Below are 26,631 nucleotides of genomic sequence, written 5' to 3'. Positions count from 1 at the left end.
TGGAATTTGCAAATTTATGTGGACAGTGACCTTACTTTAGACCATCATGTGTCCATTGTCATGAGAAGGTGCTTCTGTGTTGCACAAATTGTAAAAAAGGGGATTGTTTCTAGATCAAATTATGGCATTGTCCCCCCCTCCCCCTTTCTCAGCCCTCAATAGGCCAGCCATTGATTATAATGCCTCTTTTGAATTGTATTTGTCCAGACACGTCTCAACTGTAATGTTCCTAGAGGTACCTTCCTAAAAGGATAGTAGGTGTAAACAATAGGTCCTACATGGACTGACTCAAAAGCCCAGTCACTTTACCCTGTATCCTACAGACTGCCAAAAGGCGATTTGTGTCTGGCATACAAGGCATCCTCCGACCCAATACTGATGGATTTACTGCACATCAACAAGCCAAATGGTATCAGAAGCACTCTAAGTATATAAATGTCTCCTGCATCATCAACAGAACAGTTTGGAGGGACAGGTGCATCTCACAGAGAAATACCTCTGCTCTGGAGCAGACTACCCATCCACTTAAAACGTAGCAACTTGGAACTATGGATGGGAAACAGAAAACGTACCCCAAGGCTACCTCCCACTCCTCCCTCATCCCATTAATTGTGGACTGAGGCAGCTCCTGAATACTTTATGATGCACAAGTCTCTCAAATTCTTTATGGTACGATCCTAGTTACTAGCGATAATATACAATTGCCAGCCATGGAATGGGTAAGGTAAATTGTAGCACTAAATGGAATAGATTAATTCAACCGCAAAAAGGAAATGGGTAATTTTAAAATGGCCCTCTGACAGCTAGCCTACTACTTGCTATGAGCCTATGAACCCTTTTCAGCAGAGGCCCATGGAGAACGGTTACAGTGTATTACAAACATTAAACAGACATTCTGTAATATACATTTGGTAATTAGATTTCATTCTTATGAAATAAAGGTAACTATTGCAGTATAAAAGATAATTTTGCATAAGTAGATGTTGAACATTGGACATCTGAAGATGTGCATTTGTGGTTTGTGAAATATCTTGTAATTAGTTCTTAGAAATTCAGTGAAGTGGTAGTTAAGGAAAGATCTAGGTAGGGCATAAAATGTTAATGTAGTTGAGGTGGGTATAAAGCAAGTTCATAAATGTATATGTATGGCTGTCATAAGGGTTATGTTAGAAGTATAGAGGTGAGGGTGAGCAGTGTTGCAAACTATGTGACTGAGATGCTATTAAAACATTTCAGGTATTGGTGAAAACTGGTTGTGGGGCATAGGATTCTGAATGAAGAAAAGTGGTTTGATATAGCAAGCTGCAGGTAACAGGCATTTATCCTTTACACAGAAGCTGACCCCTTAGTTTGCTAGGTGAAGTTTTAGTTGCGTTTTAGACAAGTTTGCATTCTGAATGTATTTCAGTGGTAGTGGGATTTTGGAAGTGATAAACCTGACTGTAAGCAGTCTATTTTATAGGTTGCCTTATTTGCGAACATGTGCACGAAGTAAGAGGCTCAGTGACCTACAGTTTGAAATTAACGGTATACTGCTCAAAACCATAGTCAAAGAATGGGGTAATTCAAGAGCTATTTGCGCCTCTCCCAAGAAGAAGCACAGTTTGTTTTGCTATGGATGTCCACATGAGAGAGCATTGGCAACAGACATCTTGTCCATCGAAGAGGCACAGTGGGCTCCATTGTTTTTCCTCACTAATGCTTTGATCCGGAAATTGCTTCTGAAGGCATGACAAAGGACATACTGTCTGACGGCTCCGGAATGTGAAGTACTAAGAACTTTTTAGCAAATGATTTCTAAACATCCCTGGCTTAAATTATGCTGTCTTAACAACTCCTCGTGGTCCTACAGAGTGGTCCTAGCTACAGGGAACTCAGAAAAGCGACTACTTTCTGGATTTAAGTATCTTTGCTTTTTTTCACTTGGAATAGCTTCTGTAGCTTACCCTGAACTAGCTTGAACTGTTTTCTGCATTATTTTAAAATCTGCACTTAAAGTTACATTTTAGTTGAATTTGATCGAAAGTTTGTTTGTTTAATTTAACTGTTGAGGCTACCCACTAAAGTGTGCTAGCCTGTGTAACTGATTTATCACTGTTTCTGCATTTTCTGTGTGCTTCTATCAAAAAAACAAAAAAATAATCCTTGTTTTCCCGCCTTCCTCGACTAGTTTAGACCAGTTTACAGGCATTGCTGTATTCTGGGCTGTGGTGTACTTCCTGTGTTGTCCATTACCTTACTTGGATAGAAGGAAGATGTCCTTCAAGAATGCAACTGCAGTCATAACATATGGGTTGTCCTGCCTCAGGCAGCCCTCGGTCGGCTGGATTCCAAAGTCTGGGTCCGACGGCTGATGCCGCATTTCTCTCCAACGTCAGAGCGGCTGGAGTATATAAGCATCAGCCGACGCCATTTTCTTCAGTCTTTCTTGCCGCACGGTGCCCGAAGCAGAAGCAGTTCGCAAGTGCCGGTCGGTCAGCTCCTGTATTCTTCGAATCCGAAGTCATCAAAAAAGCTAAGTACCCCGTTGGGGACCTTTTCTTGTCTCAGCCGATGTCAGAAATTACTGAAAAAGTTAACAGTTGTCTGTCTTGTGGTAAACAAATACCTCATAAGGATTTCCACTCTTACTGTCTTCCTTGCCTTGGCCCAGACCACGACGTCTCGGCCTGTGTCGCCTGTGCTCGCTTCAATAAGCGCACTCTCAGGTGCCGGGCGGAGTTCGCTGAAGACTTTTTCGGCGATAAATTTGCTTATACAATGCCGTCGGAACTTCCGACATCGCAGACTCCTAAGAAACGAAAAGACCGGGACCGACATCCTCGACCCGTGTCTTCCACCGACTCCACGCCAAAACCTAACGCGAGTGCTCCGGTTCCCCCTGAGATGGTTATTTCACCGCTCCGAACCGAAGACACCGCATTACCGGTACCTCCGATACCGGAGGCCACACCGACGCCAGTTATAGATTTTCCTCCGGATACTGAAACCGAGGAAATGCCCGAGACCATTGCTGTAGATAAGGTCACTCCTGCACGTGGAGCTGCTAGGCCTCCTATGGCCATGTCTATTAAGGCCTACACACGTGCTAAGGCAGCCAGCAAGACCAAGCACCTTACTGCTAAAGCCTTACCTCAGCCTACTCCTGAAACACAAATCATGACTATGGCTGCAGACTTAATTTCCATGATTAGAGGATGTTCTTCATTCCACATTGCTGCAGTCCTAACTATTGGGTAGTCCGCTGTCCAGTCGGCCCGAATACCAAAGTATATGGCTGACGTCGGTTAGGGCGCATTAGACTGACGTCAGTACGTCAGGGTACTAATGCGCATGACCGACGTCATATCCTCAGTCTTTTTTGCCGCATGGTCCGATGCAGAAGCAATTTTGCGAGTGCAGGTTGGCGTTCTGAAAGTTTCTGAAGCCAGAGTTTCAGACCGAATCAAAGTTGGCTAAGTACCCCGTTGGGGAATATTTTGGTTTTTTCTTGCCTCAGTATTTAACCGGATGTCAGAAAAAGTGAATAACTGTATTTCTTGTGGGAAACAGATACCTCATAGGGATTACCATACTTTGTGTATACCTTGTTTAGGGCCTGAGCACGACGTTGTTGGATGCCGCTCTTGTGCTAGATTTAACAAACGCACTATTAAGAGAAGGTTAGACTGTGCCAGGTTAGTGTTTGGGAAGCGTTGTAATTATAAAATGCCGTCGGATGCTCCGACGCCGGCTTCGGCTAAAAAACGCAAGGACAAAACAGCAAAGCCTAGAGTGGAGGAACCGACAGTCCCAGACGTCGGTTCTTTAGAGGGCTCAGTGGAGCCGGAGGTTTTGCCAGGTGTTTCTTTAGAGTCTCAGGGAGAGACTTTACTGTTACAGGATGTATCCTCTCAGGAAGTAGGCCAGGCTGAGGGGGCTTCTCAGGTGGCTGTTCTTCCCTCTCTTCCTAAGGTGGTCAGAGCCTCCCCTTCTGTTTCCAAGGCTTCTTTGAGGGGCAGGCCGAGTTTTGCTTCAGTGGGGGTTTCTCCTAGTACTTCAGGGTCTTTGCCTAAGAAACATATGCTTAAAATGGCAGAGGATTTGATTACTATGATAAGAGGTTCTATGCCCCCTCCTGATAAGAGGCCTAGGGTGGAATCTGAGTTTGAGAGTTTTGAGCAATGCTCGGAGGCTTCTGAGTCTTCGGCTGAAGACTTGCAGGAGTACCCTCCTTATTCTGATGTGGATGATTCTACTCCTTCAGCTTCCCCTCCTGAGGATTTTTCTTTTTCAGAGACTCTGCATTCCATGAGGGAGCATTTTAAATGGGAAGGTCAAGATTTCTCTGATTCCAGGAAAAGGCTTAGGGAATTCTTGTTTTTACCCCAGCACAGGCCTTTAGCTATACCTCCTGTTTTGTATGTGGTGGAAGATGTTTTTGCAGAGGCTTCCCTGAATCCGGATTCTTTGCCTCCTGCCCCAGTTAAACCGGATAGGTATTATAGGGTGCCTGAAGCTCATAAGTATCTTTTTAAGAGTCCTAGGGCAGACCCGGAAACTGTCTCTCAGGGGCCTAAAGGTGTGAAGGCCTCAGTTGTTAAAAATCCTGTCCCTCCTGATAAAGAGGCAAGGGCTTTGGATAGATGGGGAAAGAAAGTGTATACTTCTTCCACTTTAGCCATGAGGGCGTTGAATTGTCAGTTTCACATGTTAAAATATCAGAATTTTCTTCTTTCACAGTTGAAATCTAAGGTGGATGCTCTGGCGGAAGGTATTGAGTGTAAAGAGTTGCAGGATTTAGTTCATGTGTCTGAGCAAGTGGGTAAACATTCCCTGCAATGTGGTTTTGTTGCTGTGCAGGCCTCCTCCAGGGTGGCTGCCACTGGTTCTGTTCTTCGTAGGCACGCCTGGTTGAGAGATCAGAACTTAGCTGAGCATGTTAAGACAAGGATTTTGGATGCTCCTTTACAGTCTGATGTGTTGTTTGGTTCGCCTGTGGAAGCAGTTTTAAAGAAGATGGAGGACAAGGCTAAGTCTATGCAAACTGTTAAGGATTTTTTGCAGGTGCAGCCTCCGAAGTTTAGTAGAAATTGGCCTGCTAAGGGATGGACTTATCCTGCTTATGATTCCCAGTCTAGGGGTAGGTCTAGACGTGGTAGGGGCAGAGCTCAAGGTGCTTTTAGGCCTAGGACAGGGAGTTCACCTGCTCAGACTTCTGGTGAGGGCAGGGGTCAGTCCTTTCGTAAGCAGACCCAATGACCTGCCTTTTCAGCTGCCAGTGCCTTCTCCTGGCACCTCTAGGAGGAAGACTGTCTCTTTTCAAAGAAAATTGGGATTTAATTACCCAAGACAAATGGGTTCTGGATATCATTCACCACGGTTACAGGTTTTATTTCCATACCTTGCCTCCTTTCAAAGGCATGCCAGACATTCCTCCTCTACAAAGACTAGAGGCTCACAAGCAAATTTCTCAGTTACTCCAAATAGGGGCCATTCAGCGGTTCCTGTGCCAGAAAGGGGCCTAGGATTTTATTCTCGCCTGTTCCTAGTACCAAAGAAGGGGAACACGTGGAGACCAATTTTGGATTTATCTATCCTCAACACTTATCTGGACATTCCCAAGTTCAAAATGTTGACGTTACAACAGCTTTTACCTCTGCTGGGCAAGGATCACTGGATGGTAACTTTAGATCTCAAGGAAGCTTACCTTCATGTGCCTATAAGACTAAGTTGCAGAAAGTATCTGCGTTTGAGCTGGAAATTCTCATTATCAGTTCTCTGCATTGCCCTTTGGCTTATCTACTGCCCAGAGTATTCACAAAGGTTCTGGCTCCAGTGATAGCTTACTTCAGGCTAAAAGGAATTCAAATCTATCCTTACTTGGACGATTGCCTGATTCTGGCTCAAGAAAAGGAAGACCTTCTACAGCATTTGGAATATGTCATAGCAGTGCTAAGATGCCTAGGGTATTCTGTGAACGAAATAAAGTCCAGTCTAGTACCCTCTCAAGACATGTGCTTTCTGGGTGTGAGACTGAATACAGCAGCCCAGATGGCCTTTTAACCCCGGACAAACAAAAGAATCTTTCCAGTTACTTCCATCAACTATCTCTTCAGTCCGGGCTGACTGCAAGGACAGTCCTTCAAGCCTTAGGGTTCATGGCATCTTGTATTCTGGTGCTTCCCAATGCCAAACTGCATATGAGGAAGCTACAATGGTATCTCAAAAATCTATGGACACAGCACTGCCAGGATTTGGACACTGTCATTCAAATAATACCTTGCATTCAAAAGGAATTTTGTGGTGGGCTCAGGAATGTCACCTAAACAAGGGACTCTCTGTGACCCGGCCAGAGGCGAGTCAGATTCTAACGACAGATGCCTCAGACATTGCTTGGGGAGCTCATCTAAATGGAAAGTGGATACAAGACAAGTGGCCTGCCAGACTACAGCATCTACATATCAACATGAAGGAGATGTTAGCAGTCCAGTTTGCATTAATGGCTTTCAAGGAGTTACTTCTTCCAGGGCAGGTGTTGATTCTAACAGACAACACAACTGTCATGTGGTACATCAACAAACAAGGGGGAACACATTCTTACCCATTGTGCAGGCAAGCAATGATTTTATGGGAGACTAAGCTAAGCTTGCAACTAACTCTTCAGGCAAGGTTTCTGCGGGAGCACAGAACTCCTTAGCAGATGTGTTAAGCAGACAAATCATGGATCCCCCGAGTGGAAACTGGATCTTCATGTATTTCAAAAGTTGACAGTGTCCTGGGGAACTCCAGACATAGATCTGTTCGCTTCTCCACTAAACCACCAGCTGCCAAAGTCCTGCACAAAGAGGTTTCATCACACAGCTTGGAAAGTGGATGCTCTTTCTTTCAGTTGGAAAAATCTTCATGTGTATGCGTTTCCACCTCTGCCTCTTCTTCCAAAGGTGCTTCTAAAGGTCAGACAAGACAAGCCAAGGATGATTTTAATAGCTCCAGATTGGCCTCGGCAGCACTGGTACCCATTACTGAGGAATCTGGTAAAGAAGCCTCCATGGCCTTTACCCTTGATTCCACATCTGTTGTCTCAGAAGGACGGTCGTCTGCTCAATGTCAAGCTTCACTCTCTTCATCTAACAGCCTGGCATATTCTGTTTTGAAAGACAGCAGGTCTCAACTTCCTCAACAAGTTTTAAATGTGATTATGGAAGCCAGAAGACCTAGTACAAGGAAAGTGTACGCAGAAAATGGAAGAGATTTTTATTTTGGACTGCAGCAAAGAATTTGGAGATTTCAGAGCCTAATTTGAGTGTGGCTCTTCAATATCTTACTGAGTTATTGGACAAAGGTTTGTCTTTCTCTTCCATTAAGATTCATGCTGCAGCAATTTCAGCTCACTATGATTGTGACCCACCATTGTTTTCACATCCTTTGTTCAAGCAATTTCTTAGAGGCAAAGAATATAAGACCCCCACGTAGACCTCCTACTCCTGCTTGGGATCTCAATTTTGTGTTGGAGAAACTTACTCTACAACCTTTTGAGCCTGCAGCTACTGCTGAACTGAAATACTTGTCATGGAAGACTGCTTTTTGTTGGCCATTACTTCTGCAAGAAGGGTTTCTGAGTTACAGGCCCTTATGGCGGTTGAGCCTTTTTGATTTTTCATAAGGATAGGGTATCATTACGTACTAATCCTTCCTTTATGCCTAAAGTGGTTTCTAGTGTGGCTTTAAACCAAACTATTCATTTGCCTACGTTTTATGCAGATCCCCAAAATAAAGGGGAAAAGATTTTGCACACTTTAGATGTACACAGGCAATTGCGTTATTATTTGAGCAGGACTAAGGATTTTAGGCAGTCTCAGCAGTTGTTTGTTTCTTTTGCTTTGAGTTCTCAGGGCAAGCCTGTATCAAAACAAACTATTTCTAGGTGGATTGGGTTTTGCATTGCATTTTGTTATTCCCATCATGGCAAGGAGATTCCAGCTGGGATTAGGCCTCATTCCACTAGGGCTACTGCCACTTCAACAGCTTTTAAGGGGTGGCAACTAAGGATATTTTGGAGGCAGCTACTTGGAGTTCAGTGCATACTTTCTCTAAGCATTACCACCTTCCTCTCTACTCTAAGTCTAGGGCTGGTTTTGCCACAGCTATTTTGCAAGGCATGTTATCAGCTCCTGCTTCCTTATGATTTGCCAGCCTCCCTTACCTCTGCTTTGGGATTCTACCCAATAGTTAGGACTGCAGCAATGTGGAATGAAGAACATAGTACAGTTTTGTACCTACCATAAATGTAGATGTTCGAGGATCCACATTGCTGCAGTCCAATTACCCTCCCTCCTTCCCTCTGTGTTTAGGGGTGGTTGTGTAGGTGAGGTGATATTCTGCTAATTTTGTATATTTTGTATATATATATATATTTTGATGCAGATATGTTGGGAGTTTTTGGTTTTGGCCTTATCTTTTCAGGGTCTTCTGACATCTGGGGCAAGAAAAGACTGAGGATATGACGTCGGTCATGCGCATTAGTACCCTGACGTACTGACGTCAGTCTAATGCGCCCTGACCGACGTCAGCCATATACTTTGGTATTCGGGCCGACTGGACAGCGGACTACCCAATAGTTAGGACTGCAGCAATGTGGATCCTCGAACATCTACATTTATGGTAGGTACAAAACTGTACTTTCACAGGCCCATCCTGAGAGAGGATCCTAGCCTCCTTCTGATAAGAGGCCCCGGGTTGAACCCTCTGACCTTATCCCTTCAGATGAAGATTCTGAGGACTCTGTTCACTCTGATGGCCAGGAAGAGCTCTTCCAGACCTATGAGGACTCAGATGCAGAGGATTCCATCCCCTCGGTCTCCCCTCCTGAGGATATTTCTTTTGGGGAAGTTCTGCATACCATGAGGGAACATTTTAAGTGGCAAGGCCAGGAATATTCTGATTCCAGAAAGCGCCTTCGAACCTTCCTTAAAAAGCCCCAACACAAGCCCTTGGCTATTCCTCCTGTGCTTGATGTTTTGGATGACCTATACTCTGACTCCAGTGTTACCCTGGATACTCTTCCTCCTGCTCCAGCCAAGCCAGACAGATATTATAGGGTCCCAGAAACACATTCTCATTTCTTTAGGGCCCATGTTGTTGATTTAGAAACTATTTCTCAGGGACCTAAAGGGGTTTCAGCATCCCCCTCCAAAAATCCTTTGCCTTCCAACAGGGAAGCTAGGTCATTTGAGAGATGGGGGGAAAAAGGTCTACACCTCCACTACTCTATCTATGAGAGCTCTGAATTGCCTCTTTTATACGTTTCAATATCAGGATTACCTGTTAGATGATTTACAGAAAACATTGGCCTCTCCTGAACCTTTAGACAGGAAGTCTTTGCAGGAAGCTGTACATAATTCTCAGCAAGTCAGCAATCATTTTCTGCAGTGTGGATATGATGCATTGGAAGCTTCATGTAGGGCAGCTATGACAGGGGCGGTCATTCGTAGACATGCATGGTTAAAAGAACAACCTCTACCAGATCATGTTAAGGCAAAACTTCTTGATGCACCCTTGGAAAAGAACAAGCTTTTTGGTGCTAATGCTAAAGATGCGTTAAAGTCCATCGAGGAAAAAACAAAATCAGTTCAGACGGTCAAAGATTTCCTCCAGGTTCAGCCACCCAGATTCAGCAGGAATTGGCCTTCTAAAAACTGGTCCTTTCCTAATCCTGAAAGATTTCAAAGGGGTAAAAACAGGCGTGGCCGAGGAAGAGGACAATACAGAGGTTCTTACAGGGGACGACAATGGCAACCAGCAAACCAAAGAAGTGACACAGGGGTCTCCCCTGCCCCACAGGGACAATCTCAATGACTTTCCTCTACTTCTGCTGACCAAGGAGCAAATAGAAGCTCCCTTGGGTGGAAAATTTTCAGACAATTGGCACAGATTGACAAAGGACAAATGGATTTTGGACATTATAGACCAAGGTTACAGGTTCCACTTTCATACCTTACCAAGAAAACAAGGCATGCCAAACCTACCACAAAACCAGAGGGCAGAGGCTATCAAGCAAATTTCTCTGCTTGCTCAGATCAAAGCAATAGAAAGAGTTCCACAACAAGAACAAGGCCAGGGGTTTTACTCAAGACTGTTCCTTGTTCCATCAATGGAGACCAATACTGGATTTGTCCGCATTAAACACTTTTCTCATAGTACCAAAGTTCAAAATGCTGACTCTACAGCAACTCCTTCCCATGCTGGGCAAGGGGTCTTGGCTGATTACTCTGGACCTCAAGGAGGCATACCTGCATGTCCCTATCAGACACAGCTGTGGAAGATACCTCAGATTTCTTGCAGGGCCAGAGCATTATCAATTCTCAGCATTGCCATTTGGCTTATCTACTGCGCCCAGAGTATTCAGAAAATGCCTGGCTTCAGTAATTGCTCATTGCAGGCTCCAGGGGATCCAAATTTACCCGTACCTGGACGACTGCCTCATACAAGCGGACGACAAAATGATTTTGACAAAAAACTTGAACTATGTCATACAATTGCTACAGGCTCTGGGATACACAGTCAACTTCCAAAAGTCAAGACTTCAGCCATCCCAGCAAATAACGTTCTTAGGAGCCAATCTAGACACAGCCTCTCAAATGGCTTACCTGACAGAAGACAAGCAAGAGAAATTAACTCATTATTTCAAAGGTTTGGCAAAACTCACCCAGATGACTGCAAGGAGATTCCTACAGGCCCTGGGTTACATGGCATCCTGCATTCTCCTGGTTCCATTAGCAAGACTACACATGAGAAAGCTTCAATGGTACCTAAAAAGCCTATGGTCTCAGCACAGCAACAACCTAGAGACAACCATACCGCTCATTCCATGCCTACAAAAGGAATTCCTATGGTGGGCCTCGGTAAGCCAGGCAAACACAGGTATGTCATTCAAAAAACCTCAGATAACACAGACCATGACCACAGACGCCTCAGACCTTGGATGGGGGGCGCACATGGAGGGCAGATGTATACAAAGACAATGGTCTCCAAAGGAAACACATCTGCATATAAACCAAAAGGAAATGCTGGCAGTAATGCATGCCATCGCGGCCTTTCGACAACAACTTCAGCAAGGCCATCTACTGATACGGACAGACAACACCACTGTGATGTGATACATAAACAAGCAAGGGGGCACCCATTCTTACCTCCTTTGCAGACTGACAATGAATCTTTGGGAAAAATCACTGAGCCTAAACATACAGTTGCAATCCCAGTTTGTTCCAGGCAAAAACAATGTGCTGGCGGACAGCCTAAGCAGGAATTTCATAGATCCACACGAGTGGAGGTTACATCCGAAAATCTTCACACAACTCACCTCGACATGGGGCAGGCCAGAAGTAGACCTATTTGCCTCCCACCTCAACCGTCATCTACAAAAATTCTGTTCAAGGACATATCATCCACAAGCTTGGAAAATAGATGCTCTTTCATTCAACTGGAACTTCCTAAAAATCTATGCATTCCCACCTCTGCCACTGATGACCACAGTATTACTAAAGATCAAAGCAGAGAGGCCCAAGGGGATCCTAATAGCTCCAGACTGGCCAAGACAACACTGGTATCCACTACTACGGAGCATATGTCACAACAAAAAGTGGGCCGTTCCCCAATGGCCCCTACTTTTGACAACACAACTTCAAAACAGTGCATCTAAACCTTCAGACGCTGCAGCTAACAGCCTGGGAGATCCCATGAATAACCTCAATCTATCTCTCTCCAAGGAAGTTCAGCGGATATTAACAAAAGCTGGAAGACCATCCACCAGAAAGGTTTACTTAGCAAAATGGAAGAGATTCAGCATTTGGAATACCAGCAAGGGACATGATGCATCATTATTGAACATCCCACTCGTCCTGGAATATTTGGCAGATATGCTACAGAATGCACTCTCATATTCTTCCATAAAGATACATGCTTCAGCTATTTCAGCTAGATATAACACTGATCCGCCTGTGTTTTCACATCCTTTGTTAAGGCAATTCCTCAGGGGAATCAAGAACATTAAGCCACAAAGAAAGGCTCCAGTGCCAGCTTGGGACCTCAACTTTGTCCTAGAAAAACTGACTCTACCTCCCTTTGAGCCAGCAGCTTCAGTGGACTTGCAATTTCTCTCATGGAAGACAGCTTTCCTGTTGGCAATTACCTCAGCAAGAAGGGTTTTGGAACTACAGGCCCTAATGGCAATACCACCGTTCATAATCTTTCACAGAGACAGGGTCTCCTTAAGAACCAACCTTACTTTTATGCCAAAGGTGGTATCTAGGGTTTCTTTAAATCAAGCTATTCACCTGCCTACTTTCTTCCCCAATCCTGAGAGCAAAGGGGAAAGACTGTTGCATACCTTGGACATTCACAGACAACTTTGCTACTACCTGGACAGAACCAAGACCAGTAGGAAGTCTGATCAGCTTTTTGTAGCTTACGCCCCTGGAGTACAAGGAAAAGCAATTTCCAAACAGACTATTTCAAAATGGATTGGACATTGCATCAGATTTTGTTATTCCTTCCATGGGAAAAATGTTCCAGCCAATGTCAGACCACACTCCACCAGAGCTACAGCCACCTCTACAGCATTCTTAAGAGGGGTGCCAGCTGCTACATGGAGCTCCGTGCATACATTCTCCAAACACTACAATCTCCCTTTATACTCCAGATCCAGAGCAGGCTCTGCTTCGGCAGTCCTGCAGGGTTTGATTGCCACACCATCTCTTTCCTAGAGCATTCCTCCTCCCCCAGCTAAGCTATGGTATTCAACCCATATGTTATGACTGCAGTTGCATATCTATTGGACATCTACATTTATGGTAGGTACAAAACTGTACTTTTCTTTGCTCACCAGTGGGAGTGGGGAGCCTTGAGCAGCCTACCTGTCCCTGTAGGAAGTGACCTCAGCACAAGAAGCTGTAGTAATTGGTTGTTTTGGACCATTTCTAGCTCTTTTGTAGTTCACTGTTTAAAATCCCCGTTTGCACGGCTTTGCGCAGTTGTGCGCATAGCGCAGCGCCGGTTAAACAAGGTTAAACTTCTGGCTCCGCCAGGTCTGCTCTTCAAATTTTCCCTTAAGGAAGCTCTACTCTTAGTATAATCAGACTACTCACTGTATTATAAGTCTGGCACTTGTTCTCAATACTTCTCTACTAAGTAAGCACTCTCGTACTAAGTAAAGCACTACATCTACTTACCACCCCTGTGAATATCCACTTCCCTTAAAGGTACAGCACTCCCTTATACTGTTCTAGCATGTCGAGTGGTAGATTACTGGCGTCCTCTCCAGTTCAGCTGGTCAATCTGGGTATCTTGAGACAATGCTACAATTGTCTCATGTACACAGACAACCCTCTCCTCCTCCCAACAAATACATGTGAGAGATGCAACTATATAGCCAAACTGGAGGCTGAACTCTCTCAACTCAGGGCTGGCATGACCAGACAGGAGGAGATGGTAACCACACACACAACAATCCCAGTCCCACATAGACCTACCACAACTGCAAACCAAACGCATAAAAACACGAAGACATACTCAGAGGCTCTAAAACAACAGAGGCTCCCAAAGCAGACATCCAAAAATCCACCACCTCAAAACAAAACACATGCAACACATACTTCAATAAATCAATGTGTCAACCAGTCACAGCCCTTAAGGCCAAACACCATGCCGGATACACTAGTAATAGGTGACTCTATAGTCAGACACACTGATGTCCCGCTGACCAGGCTGAACAAGGAGAGGGTGACTGTGAGCTGACTCCGTCATTGTCCATGCTGGTGTGAATGACCTGAGATGTACCTCCTTGGACTACATGAAAAGAGACATAGAGGAGCTCTCCGATTATGTAGCCCAGGCTGGTATGACCCTGACCCTGAGCAGCATCTTGCCCTCACCAAGAATGATACCACAATACAAAGACAAGATGATCAGCTTTAATAATTGGCTCAAGTACTGCTGTCATTCTAAGGGGGATCCAATGTCTGTCTGCCTGGGATGACATGTTGGACAAGCCACGCTGCTTCGCAAGGGATGGCTTACACCTGTCACCACTGGGCTTCTGGATATTGGCCAAGGCTCTTGCCACCCCCATAGTGCCTTTTTTAGGCAAGGCTCAAAAGACAAACCCACCTCCTTAGAAAACAAAAATGGAAAAAAATCTAAGAGTAATGCTGCTCAATGCCAGAAGTTTAAATCTCAAGATGCAGGCACTTGATGCACTCCTCAGCATGGAGAACATTGACGTCTGTGCAGTAACTGAAACCTGGTTCAAGGCTCCTGAGAGCACCCCAGCGCTACCAGGCTATACCTCGTATCATGCTTTTCGGCCCCAAAACCCGGGCCGAACCACAAAGGGAGGAGGAGTGTCCATATTCATCAAGGACACCCACACCTCCAGGTTAGTAGCAACACATGAAGCATCAGAGACCATACAGGTGCAACTAACCATAGGCAAAACTGCTATACAACTGGTAGCATGTTACAGACCACCCTCCCAATCTCAAAAACCCCACTCAGCCTTCCTGAAGACATTGGAGGATATGAATGTACCACAAAATACCATCATACTGGGAGACTTCAACTACCCAAACATAGATTGGGTACATTATTCTAGCCCTAATACCCTAGCCCAAAGGTTCCTGGAATTCATAAATTCAAATGCACTGGAACAACTAGTCACCTCTCCCACTAGGGGAGATAATATACTAGACCTGATCATCACAAACATGGGGACAAAATGCTCCACACCGGAAGTATACCCCTCACTAGTGAGATCTGACCACAAACCTAATCACCCTGGATATACATATCCCACCTCCACCCCCAGCACAAAAGACCACAGTGAAAAACTTCTCAAAAGCAGATTTCACTCTTCTTAAGATTGAGATGGTATCCTTTAAGCCCACTGTGCCAGTGGATACCACATCCCACAATGCCGAATCCTTCACAAATGCTTTCTATGGACATCTCCAAGAATGCATGGATCATGCAATCCCAAATAAATCCAAGTCCCTCTCCACCAAAGGCAAGCGTCCTGTCTGGTGGACCTCAGCCATTAACAAATTGTATAACAAAAGAAGGAAGCTACTGCACGTCAGAGCAAAATCCCATGAAGGGAAGACATCTCTGATCAACATTAGCAGAAAACTACATTCTCTCATAAAAACATCCAAGGCCAACTTTGAGAGAAAAATCGCTAAGGACACTAAAGATAACCACAAAGCCTTCTTCATCTATGTTAGAAACCTTGGTGGAAACCCTCAGATATGCTCAAAGAGTTGGTTCACAACAACAAAAAATACACTGAACCCACAGATATTGCCAACATTCTGGCTGACAGGTTCAGTGCAAATTTCTCGCCTCCCTCACCCCCAAAAGAAGAAATACTTATCCCAGCTGAATGTAATCTCCCTGTCATCTCAGATGTCCAAGTGAGAACCGCCCTAAACAAAGCTAAAAACACAGCATCAATGGGACCTGACGGTATCCCGGGTTGCGTGTTACGTGAACTCCAAGAGGAGCTAAACCCACACATAAAAATGCTATTTAACCTTAGCCTTACTTCGTGATATGTACCTGAACACTGGCGTACAGCAACAGTGATCCCACTCCACAAAGGGGGTGCCTCTACAGACCCTGGAAACTACCGCCCCATAAGAGTAACCAGCCTGGTCTGCAAAGCTATGGAAAGAATCATTATGGAACTCCTAAACAGAGACATAGGGGACCTACAGACACTTGACCCCACCCAGTTCAGCTTTGTAAAGGGCAGATCCTGCCTTTTGAACCTGGTTGACTTTTTCGAAACAGTCACTAGAGCCATTGATGAGGGCAAAGCAGTCCATACAGCCTACCTGGACTTGGCTAAGGCCTTCGACACAATACCCCACTCAGGCATCCTAGATAAGCTCAACAGCTTAAACGTAAACCCTTATGTCACTAGATGGGTTGCAAACTGGCTAAAGGACAGAACCCATAAAGTTAAAATCGCTGGAGCAATGTCAGACTCAGCCAGTCACAAGTGGTGTCCCACAGGGATCTGTCCCGGGACCCCTCTTCTTCGGCATTTATTTCTCAGATGTTAAAGCAAACATGGGAGGGCTGTGGCTGACCAAGTTTGCAGATGACTGCAAACTAGGCGCCATAGTCGATACACCAGCGGACATATACATCCTACAAAAAGGCCTCACGGAAATGGACAAATGGTGCCGGAGTCACGGCCTTAAACCAAATGCCAAAAAATGTATAGTCATCCCCTTTGGGAAAAACAAACTACCCACAAATTATCACATAGACAGCAACCCACTGAGTACGGAAAAAGTAATCCGAGACCTAGGGACCCAAATCGACAGCGACCTCTCATTTGACACCCACGTTGCCAAAGTGGTCAGAAAAACATTCTACCTTGCACACCTCATCATGAAGGGATTCACATCCAGATCCAAGGATGTCATTGTACCCCTATACTCCTCCCTCATCAGACCCATTGATTGAGTACAATGCCCCATTTGGTATGTACCTCACCCGGCATTTGCAACAGCTGGAGAGACCACAAAAGTACCTCACCAAGAGGATCAAGGGTCTCCAACATATGTCTTATTCTGCCAGACTAAAGAAACTTCAGCTCTATTCAGTAGCATACCACCTGCTCAGAGGTGATCTCTGCCTGACATACAAGGCCATGTCCAATCAGGATCTGATGGACATGCTCCACCTCAAAAAACCCAAATCCATCAGGACCACTAGAGCTGAAGACTTAAACCTTGGCACAAGTATGAATAGGACATGCTGGAGGGATAGATTCATAACCCAGAGGCTTCCCATGCTTTGGAACAAGATCCCAGTTCGTATTAGGGAGAGCCCCTCACTGACTCTCCAAGAGAAATCTCGATGAGTGGATAGGAGATTGTAAGTTTACCCCAGGGGTCACATCTGTGTCACTGCTAGACAGGGGCACAGTAAACTAATTCTATTATATAAGGGGACCTTCATTGTGTCGCTATTAGACAGAGGCACAGTATTCTAAATTTATTCCATACATTTTTTGTACCATTTCATGGGGTGGCAAAAGCCACATCACTATGGCTAGGCTTACAAATGCCCCAGGGCAGATAGCCTAGTACTATACTATGAAACTATGAAGTGGCAGAGTTTTCCATGTTGCTTCATTCGTCTCTTAGGTTAATAGCTGGTTAATTACCCCCACCCCCAGTGCCTGCTATCTGCTCCTGTTTGTGAGGGGCTTCATTAATGAATGGCAAGAAAACCTGTTTCTAGGAAATCCTGCAAATTTATACAAGAAGCATTTCTTAACCAAAAGTAGGATACCATTCTAGTTAAAAGAACTACATAGGCTTGAGCTAATACTGACTAAGTGTAATGGAATGAAAATGATTATCAGTATTGTCGAGCACAAAACAAAGCTTTGCTCTTAGTTTTGGGTTTCATGGAAAAGTTTGCACAGACTGGCAGGGGAACCAGAGAGAGTAAGAGTACCTATATAATTTACTGACCACAGAAATCCCCCCCCCCTCAGAATTTTTGTTCATCTTTACTATAGTTTTTTGCTGGAAGAACTAAAAAGGAGAGGAAGTAGTGCTGACTTGATGCAGTGGCACTTAACAGGCAGTAATTAGATGCACTGGTTGAAGATGTGTTAATGTCGATCACTGTCCACGACGAATTGCTGTAGATGACCCACTTTCTGGAGTTGTTATACATACGTTGTACAGCTTTTGCATCCAAAGATGGTCGTTCTTCAAGTGTTTAATCTTAAAAGTAGAAGCTAGAAATTACAAGATGGTAGCAGCTGTGTACCCCTCTTAGTTGATGTGGCAATTTGACAGTGATTTGACTTTGCATTCAGCTCTAGTTCTTGTGCTAGAATGTCTTTCTACATATGTTTGAAACCAATAATCTCTCAGAACTTTTTTCAGTTTGTATGTATTTAGTTTTTTTTCCACTGTAATCCAACTGGACCACACAAGACCCACTTTTGTAGGAGATTTTGGGAGAAAAGCTTATGGAAAAAAAAAAAGAGTACAAAAATACATGCATATACATTACAGCAAGACAAGTATTGCAGTTATAATTTTTACAACAATAAATGAAAGAAAAACTTATGCAAATATATTGAATGAAATAAAAAATAAGCTATGCAAATAACAGATGGAAAGATAAGTTGGTAGGAGAGGTAGGAGAATTGTGAAAAGCTGGTTATGAATCAAGACAAGTCTGAAGAGAAGAAAGGAAATAAATAAATGAGGGAGATGAAGGGAGGGGAGAAGGTTAAAGTAAAATATAGAGAAAAACTTTGGAGAAAATAGAGACGGGCTATGGAAAAGTTATGTATGGTGCTAGCCTTGGAGATTAGATTGAACTAGTATGTAATTTAAAAAAAATCAAAATAATGGGTAGTTAAAAAAAACAGTTAGCTTTGGGGAAGAGAGATGGGAGCATTACACAAAAGATGGGGAATATTAACTTTTATTGCAACATGTGAACCCTAATACAATGTAAATAGAAAATAAAAAAAGAAAAATGTGATGTTTGTCTACTAACAGGAAAAAAACAGTAAGTGGAACACAAGTGTGATGCAATACCTTTTATTAGACCAAAATAAGTTTTCCAGTTACTTTAGATTTCACGCTAGCAGGAGCTGTTGATTGAGCTAAGTGCTGATGTTAGAAACATGCCTAGAAAGGGAAATCATAATGGTTAAAAAAAGGACTGTAAAAACAACAGTGAAAAAAATGAGTAGCTCTAATTCTTCTCTGTTAGACTATGTAATTGTGTTTGTTATTTAATGCATTAATGTTAAAGGTTCTTTCACCTAGCTGTAGTGCATTGGATGTTGTAACGTTTGGCAGCTTTTGAGGCCTTTGCCTTACTAAGCTGTGAATATTATTGATGTAGAAGTAAAGCTGCTTACTAACATTTCTTGATCATTTTGTGCAGGTGTTGGCCTAGTGTGGAGTGTTCTTTCTTACATGAAATATCGCTGGAGAAGAGAGGAGGAGGAAATTAGAAAGATGTATGACATTGCAGAAAAAATCATAGGTATAGTAAAATAAAATGCATTTTTAGTTTGAAAATGTTACAATAAATGTGGAAATACTGTTTCAGCCTGTCCCCAAACTAATTTCACCACTGGCCTGAAATGAGGGCATTTGGCTAATGTTTATTCCACTTATTAGATATTTGTGTCAGCATGTGAGAGATGTTTGTACCTTTTGACTTATGCTGACATTTGAGTGTTGGTTTTTGTTTCATGCAGTGTGCACTGTACAGTTATGGATTTGTAAATCATTTGTCAGATAAGCATGTGCAAGGCATAGCATAGGATTTAGGCTTTATCCTGCAGATTTTAATTTATAGTGCTCTGTTCCTTAATGCTTTGTTTCCTATTTTGTTGCAGGTAGGTGGCTGAGTTTCTCATGTAGTGTGACAGAACTCTTTCATCCTTCTTTTGAAATGTCCCACAAGCCTCTGCTGACTCAAAGATGCAGGTATCTGTCCATCAAACTTGGCTTATATTCGGAGGACATCCTTATCTGTGATTAAGCAGTTAGTATGGTCACTTGGAGCTTTGAAGATTAGAAGATTGTGGGTTCTGTCCCCATACAAATTGCTTGGGTTCATGCTCCAGTGCCTAGCAAGGATGGGGTGCTACACTCCTAAAGCGTCCAAGGGTAATAATCTGCTATTCCATCTAAAGTCACATCCACATTGATGGATCTGATCAAAGATGATTCTGAAACACTTGAAATGAGTAGTACATTTTCTTGGTGCTCTGGCCCAATTACCACTGCGCTGTTTTAATACCACAGGCTGTACATCCAAGAAACAATCATGTTCAACAAAAATGTTACAAGTACATCATACTGGATTATTGGGTTTATGCTGGTTTGGCAGGGGTAGGTGTTAATCAAATCTGCGGAGTATTGATGTCATGTTCATGTAGGAAGTTCTTGCAGGTGTCCCTGATAGTGATGTTCATCGTGTTTCACTGTTGCAGTCATTACACTTGGGTTATCCTGCTGGCAGGCTACCCGCAGTCGGCCTGATTTCCAAAGTCCTGGTCTGGCATCGGTTGCTGCCGCCTCTTCCCTGACGTCAGTGCGCCAGGGGTATAAAAGATGCAGCCTAAGCCATTTTCTTCAGTCTTACTTGCCGCACAGTGCCCGAAGCAAAAGCAGTTCACAAGTGCTGGTCGGCTGACTCCTGAGATTTTCGAAATTGAATTTCAGATCCAAAGTCTTCAATAAAGCTAAGTACCCCGTTGGGGAAACTTTTTTCTTGCTCCAGACTGATGTCAGCAAAAGTTAACAATTGTATTTCATGTGGGAAGCAAATACCTCATAAGGATTTTCATTCTTACTGTATTCCTTGCCTAGGCCCTGACCACGACATTGCTAGTTGTCGGTTTTGTGCTAGATTTAACCAATGCACTATCAAGCGCCGGTACGATTTTGCTTTTCATAACTTTGGCCGAAGGTTTAACTATATAATGCCGTCGGAACAGCTGACGACTGGAGTTCATAAAAAGCGCAAGGAAAAAGAAAAGGACAGGCATCCAAGGTCCAAAACCGACAACGAAGCCTCTTCTAGGCCAGTTGCCGGTTTGCTGGTGCTCAGTGAGGCGCATTTGCAGCCCCTGACACCCGCTACCTCAGAGCCACAGGCTGCCTCCGACTCCCACATGGAGACAACTAGGCCTCTGGATACTCAAGGCATTGGGCCTTCGGAAACTAATCCCTCAGATGGGTCTGGAGCCGCTGAGCAGGCATTGGCTTCTGAGGGTGTTTTCAGACCTACACAACTTTATATCAAGCCAACTTCAGCATCCAAGACAGACTAAGACAGTTTTAAAGACAAGGAAACAAGTGCAGCATTCTCCAGGACAGACTTCCATGCCTAAGAAACAGATGCTCAAAATGGCCAAAGACTTAATTACTTTGATCAGGGGTTCCCATCCGCTTCCTGATAAGCGGCCTAGGCAAGACACTGAACATGATTCCTGTGATCAGGTTTCCATTTCTTCTGACTCCTCTTCAGAACAGGGATACTCTATTCCTCCCTGTGAGTATTCTGATGCTGAAGAATATATCCCTTTAGCTTCTTCTTCTGAGGATTACTCTTTTGGGGAAACCCTGCATACCATGAGGGAGCATTTCCATTGGGAGAGCCAATATTACTCCGATTCTAAGAAAAGGCTCCGAGAATTTCTTTTACTACCTCAGCACAGACCTCTTGCTATTCCACCTGTTCTAGACATTGTAGATTATGTATTTCCAGAGTCCGGCCTGTCTCCCGACTCTTTACCTCCTGCACCTGTTAAGCCAGACAGATACTACAGAGGTCCAGATTCTCATAAATTTCTATATAAAAACCCTGCTGCTGACCCTGAAACTATTTCTCAGGGTCCCAAAGGGGTCAAGGCTGCTACTGCAAAAAACCCTGTCCCCTCTGATAGAGACTCTAGGGCACTGGACAGATGGGGGAAAAAAGTTTACACTTCTGCTTCCTTGGCTGTAAGGGCTTTAAATTGTCAGTTTCATATGCTTAAATATCAGCAATACTTACTTTCTCTGCTAAAACAGAAAATGTTGACAAATTCTGAATGTTCTGAGAGCAAGGAAATGCAGGATTTATTGCATGCAGCTGAACAAATGGGAAACATATTTTGCAATGTGGTTATGATTCACTGGAGGCCTCTTGCAGGGCCGCTGTAACAGGTTCTGTCATTAGAAGGCATGCTTGGTTAAAGGAACAGACTCTGCCTGATCATGTTAAAGCAAAATTATTGGATGCTCCATTACAGCATGATACTTTGTTTGGTGTTAAGGCAGAAGAGGTGTTGAAGAAAATGGAGGATAAAGCTAAATCTATGCAGACAGTAAAGGCTTTCTTATAGGTACAGCCACCCAGATTTAGCAGGAACTGGCCTTGTAAGAATTGGTCCTTTCTCGTGTCAGACAGGCCACAGAGGCATTTACAGATGCCCTAGAGGCAGACAACAGCCCCAGGGCTCATACAGGCCCAAACAATGGGGTGCTTCTACCTCCAAAAGCAGAGAAGACAAATCACATCCATTTAGGAAACAGTCCCAATGACTTCCCTCTGCCAATGCCAAGCATTTATCTTTTGCCAGCATCCTTAGGGGGAAAGCTAGCACTTTTTTTACAAAATTGACACATGATCACCCAGGACAAATGGGTCTTAAATATAGTCTCTCAGGGCTACAGGTTCCACTTTCACACCCTTCCAAAGGCAAAAGGTATGCCAGACCTGCCACACAATCAGTGGGCAGAGGCACAAAAATAAGTTTCATCTCTCATGGACATGAGGGCTATTCAGCCAGTGCCAGAACAAGAGCAGGGACAAGGATTTTACTCAAGACATTTCTTAGTACGAAGAAAGGACAAAGCATGGATACAAATTCTGGACCTGTCTATTCTAAATACTTTTCTGGATGTTCCGAAATTCAAAATGTTGACTCTGCAGCAGCTTCTGCCCATGCTGGGCAAGATGGCTTGGCTTGTAACTTTGGACCTCAAAGAGGCATACCTGCATGTCCCAATCAGACAATCTTGCAGAATATACCTCAGATTCATAGCTGGCTCAATGCACCACCATTTCTCTGCACTGCCCTTTAGCTTATCTACTGTGCCCAGGGTCTTCACAAAATGCCTGGCACCAGTAATTGCATTTTGCAGACAGAGAAATTCAAATATATCCCTACTTGAACGACTGCCTTATTCAAGCAGAGACCAAAGACATTCTACTAAAGCATCTGACGTTTGTAAAAAGATTACTAATTTGCCTAGGGTACACAGTAAACGAAAAGAAATCAAAACTAGTACCCTCTCAAGAGATAATATTCCTGGGTGCAAGCTTAAATACAACTGCCCAGATGGCTTATCTCACACCAGACAAACAAAGGAAACTGACTTCTTACTTCGAAGGCATGGCAGCAAAGACCCAGTTATCTGCAAGAAAAATTCTGCAGGCTCTGGGCTACATGGCATCCTGCTAATTCCATATGCAAGACTGCATATGAGGAAACTACAATGGTATCTAAAATGTATTTGGACTCAACATTGCCACAGCCTGGAGTCATTAATTTCACTCATTCCCTGCCTGCAACAGGAGTTTCGATGGTGGGCACAGGCCAGTCACTACAACAAGGGACAGTCATTCACTTTACCCACAGCCAGGCAAACACTAACAACAGATGCATCAGATTATGCCTGGGGGGCCCACATGGCCCGCAAGCCAAAGGCATCTTCACATCAATCAAAAAGAGATGCTAGCTGTACAAAATGCCCTGACAGCCTTCAAGGACCTACTTCATCCAGGACAGCTGCTGATAGACTGACAACACTACAGTCATGTGGTACATAAACGAGCAGGGGGGCACCCATTCCTACCCCCTCTGCAGACGAGCCATGATTTTGTGGAACACAGCATTTACTTACCAAGTACACCTGCAAGCACAATTCCTGCCAGGAAAAAAAAATGCTCTGGCAGACGAACTAAGCAGAAACCTCATGGATCCTCATGACTGGAAACTAGATCCACAAATCTTCAACATGATAACAAGGAAATGAGGATGCCCAGACACAGATCTTTTTGCCTCCCCTCACAACTTCAACTACAGAAATTCTGCACAAGGACTTATCACTCACAAGCATGGAAAGTGGATGCTCTTTCATTCAGCTGGGAAACCCTGACAGTTTATGCCTTCCTTCCACTGCCTCTTCTTCCCAAGGTACTCCTAAACGTCAGACAAGAGAAGCCAAAAATGATCCTGAGTGCCCCACACTGGCCACACCAGCACTGCTACCCAATCCTAAAGAGCTTGTCTCAAGGCCCAGCCTGGCCTTTACCTCAAATTCCTCATCTCCTGGCTCAACAGAACAACCAGATTCTGCACAGTCACTCAGAACCTTAAATCTTGCTGCATGGCAGATAAATATAGTCACTCAAACCACACCTCTCTCTAAAGCTGTTATGGATGTCATTTTAGAAAACCAGGAGGCCCAGCACTAGGAAATCCTATGCAGATCCTGTTTGACCTGCAACTTGAATAGCACAATTTGTGCTTTTTATTTCTTCGTTTTATTAAAGCCTACATTTTAACAGAATTTCAAAGTGAACTTTTCGTTGTGGTGGAAGCCTTTTTTTCATTTTACTATTTTTGCCTATTAAGGCTTCCTCTGGAGGTAGTTTTTGGTTTGGTTGTTTATGCAGAAAAATGGAAGAGATTCTGTGCTTGGAACCAGGCCCAAGGACTCGAACCACTTGTTCCAAATATACCTCAGATTTTACAATACCTAACTGAGATGCTGGACAAAGGCCTTTCCTATTCATCTATTAAGATCCATGCCTTTGCCATTTCAGCTCATTACAATACGGAACCTCCTATTTTTTCGCATCCACTACTAAGGCAGTACCTCAGAGGGGCAAGAAACATAAGACCCCCAAGGAGAGCACCAATACCTACTTGGGACCTCAATTTTGTTTTAGAAAAACTCACACTGCCTCCTTTTGAGCCAGCCAGCACAGCCGATATAAAATTCTTATCATGGAAAACTGCTCTGCTCCTAGCAATAACTTCAGCAAGAAGAGTCTCAGAGTTGCAGGCACTAATGGCAGTGGCACCTTTCATCATTTTTCATCAGGACAGGGTCTATCTAAGGACAAACCCAGTGTTTATGCCAAAGGTAGTTTCCAGTGTGGCTCTTAACCAAGCTATTCATTTGCCAACTTTCTATCCAAATCCCCAGAATAAAGGGGAGAGACTTCTGCACACTTTGGACATGCACCGGCAGCTACAATTCTACTTGGACAAAACAAAAGCTTTCAGAAAAACTGAGCAGCTGTTTCTAGCTTATGCTGCAGGATCACAAGGGAAGCCTACCTCAAAGCAGACAATTTGAAAATGAATAGGACACTGCATTCGCTTCTGCTATGCACAACATGGCAAATCAGTGCCTAAGGGCATTAGGCCACCTTCAACAAGAGCAGCAGCCACTTCAGCAGCTTTTCTCAGAGGAGTACCAACCAAAGACATTTTAGAAGCTGCAACCTGGAGTTCAGTGTACTCCTTTACAAAGCACTACCACTTACCTCTCTACTCTAAATCCAGAGCAGGCCTTGCCACTGCAGTCCTGCAGGGCCTGGTAGCCTCTCCTAATCCTGTTTAGGCCCAGCCACCCAACCTCAGCTTTGGGATTCAATCCAAGTGTAATGACTGCAACAGTGAAACACGATGAACATAGTACAATTGTGTACCTACCATAAATGTAGATGTTCGAGTGTATTCACTGTTGCAGTCCAGGTTACCCTCCCACCACCCCCCTTTTCATTGCTGGGACTTTTCTGTACTTCTCACCTCTATACAACCTATGTGGTGTATTTGCTTGTAGATGAAGGAATTGTTTATTTTAGTACATGCATGCTTTTTGGCTTACTTTTTTACAGCCTTCCTATTTGGGGGCACCTGACATCTGGGGCAAGAAAAACTGAAGAAAATGGCGTCTGTTGCATCTTTTATACCCCTGGCACACTGACGTTGGGGAAGAGGTGACATCAACCGACCCTGGACCAAGACTTTGGAACTCGGGCCGACTGTGGGTAGCCTGCCAGCAGGATAACCCAAGTGTAATGACTGCAACAGTGAATACACACTAACATCTACATTTATGGTAGGTACACAACTGTACTTTTTTTTAGCCTACCCTTTTTGGGGGCACCTGACATCTGGGGCAAGAAAAACTGAAGAAAATGGCGTCGGCTGCATCTTTTTCTACCCCTGGTGCACTGACGTCAGGGAAGAGGCAACAGCAACCGACACCGGACCAGAACTTTGGAATTCAGGCTGACTGCGGGTAGCCTGCCAGCAGGATAACGCAACTGTAATGACTGCAACAGTGAATACACTCGAACATCTACATTTATGGTAGGTACACAACTGTACTTTTTTCATAACCTCCACTTACAGTACTGCCTGCTTTGTCAGGGGTGGGTATGAAGGAGGAGGCAATAATTTAAATACTGTACCCCATCACTGCTACCCCACCTCCATAAGAAAAAAAAGTGCTGGCCACTGTACACAAATTTTCTTCTTGGCTTGTTAACTTGAAACTGTGTTGTTGACATTGCAGGTGGAAGCTGTCCTTTTCAACTTCCCCACCATTTTTGTTTTTCTGTTTAATTTTTCCTGGTACCTCAACATCAACTTTCCATGGGGCATAAAACCAAACTAAAAAAAAAAAAATCACCTTCTATAAGAAACATTCAAAAAACAGCCATAAAATTCACTAAAATACTAATGAAATACTTGATTATGCTCCGCATAAAACCCACTGATAGGATCATAGGAGGTTACTAGGCTATTGGCCCTGAGACCCTTAATAGCCTAGCCAAGAGTTTAGCCAAGTCAGCACCCAATGCCCCTGTCTAGCATGGACATGGGTGGAATTCCAGGGGTATATTTTCTGTTTCCCGTCCAGGTATCCAGGTTGCGGTTGAAGAGGTACTTTGACGTGGAGAGGGAGTCTGTTCCATAGATGAGAAGAGAATTTATGCACCACCAAGCTGAAATGCTGT

General features: G+C 44.0%; 1 protein-coding gene across 1 annotated transcript in view; it reads left to right on the top strand.

Moving 5' to 3' along the window:
• The window catches only part of LEMD3 (LEM domain containing 3), a 1,135,447-nt gene that overhangs the window by 323,795 nt on the left and 785,021 nt on the right, over positions 1–26,631 (top strand). Inside the window, exon 7 of the mRNA XM_044088062.1 lies at positions 18,973–19,074. Coding sequence (XP_043943997.1) covers positions 18,973–19,074 — 102 coding nt within the window. The remainder of the gene's footprint in view (positions 1–18,972; positions 19,075–26,631) is intronic.

This window comes from Protopterus annectens, chromosome 11.part0 (assembly GCF_019279795.1).
Source record: "Protopterus annectens isolate FY-2018-M chromosome 11.part0, PAN1.0, whole genome shotgun sequence".
In the NCBI taxonomy this organism is placed as follows: Eukaryota; Metazoa; Chordata; order Ceratodontiformes; family Protopteridae; genus Protopterus; species Protopterus annectens.
Note: the sequence above shows the minus strand (reverse complement) of the source record. Positions and strands in the feature narration are given on the sequence as shown.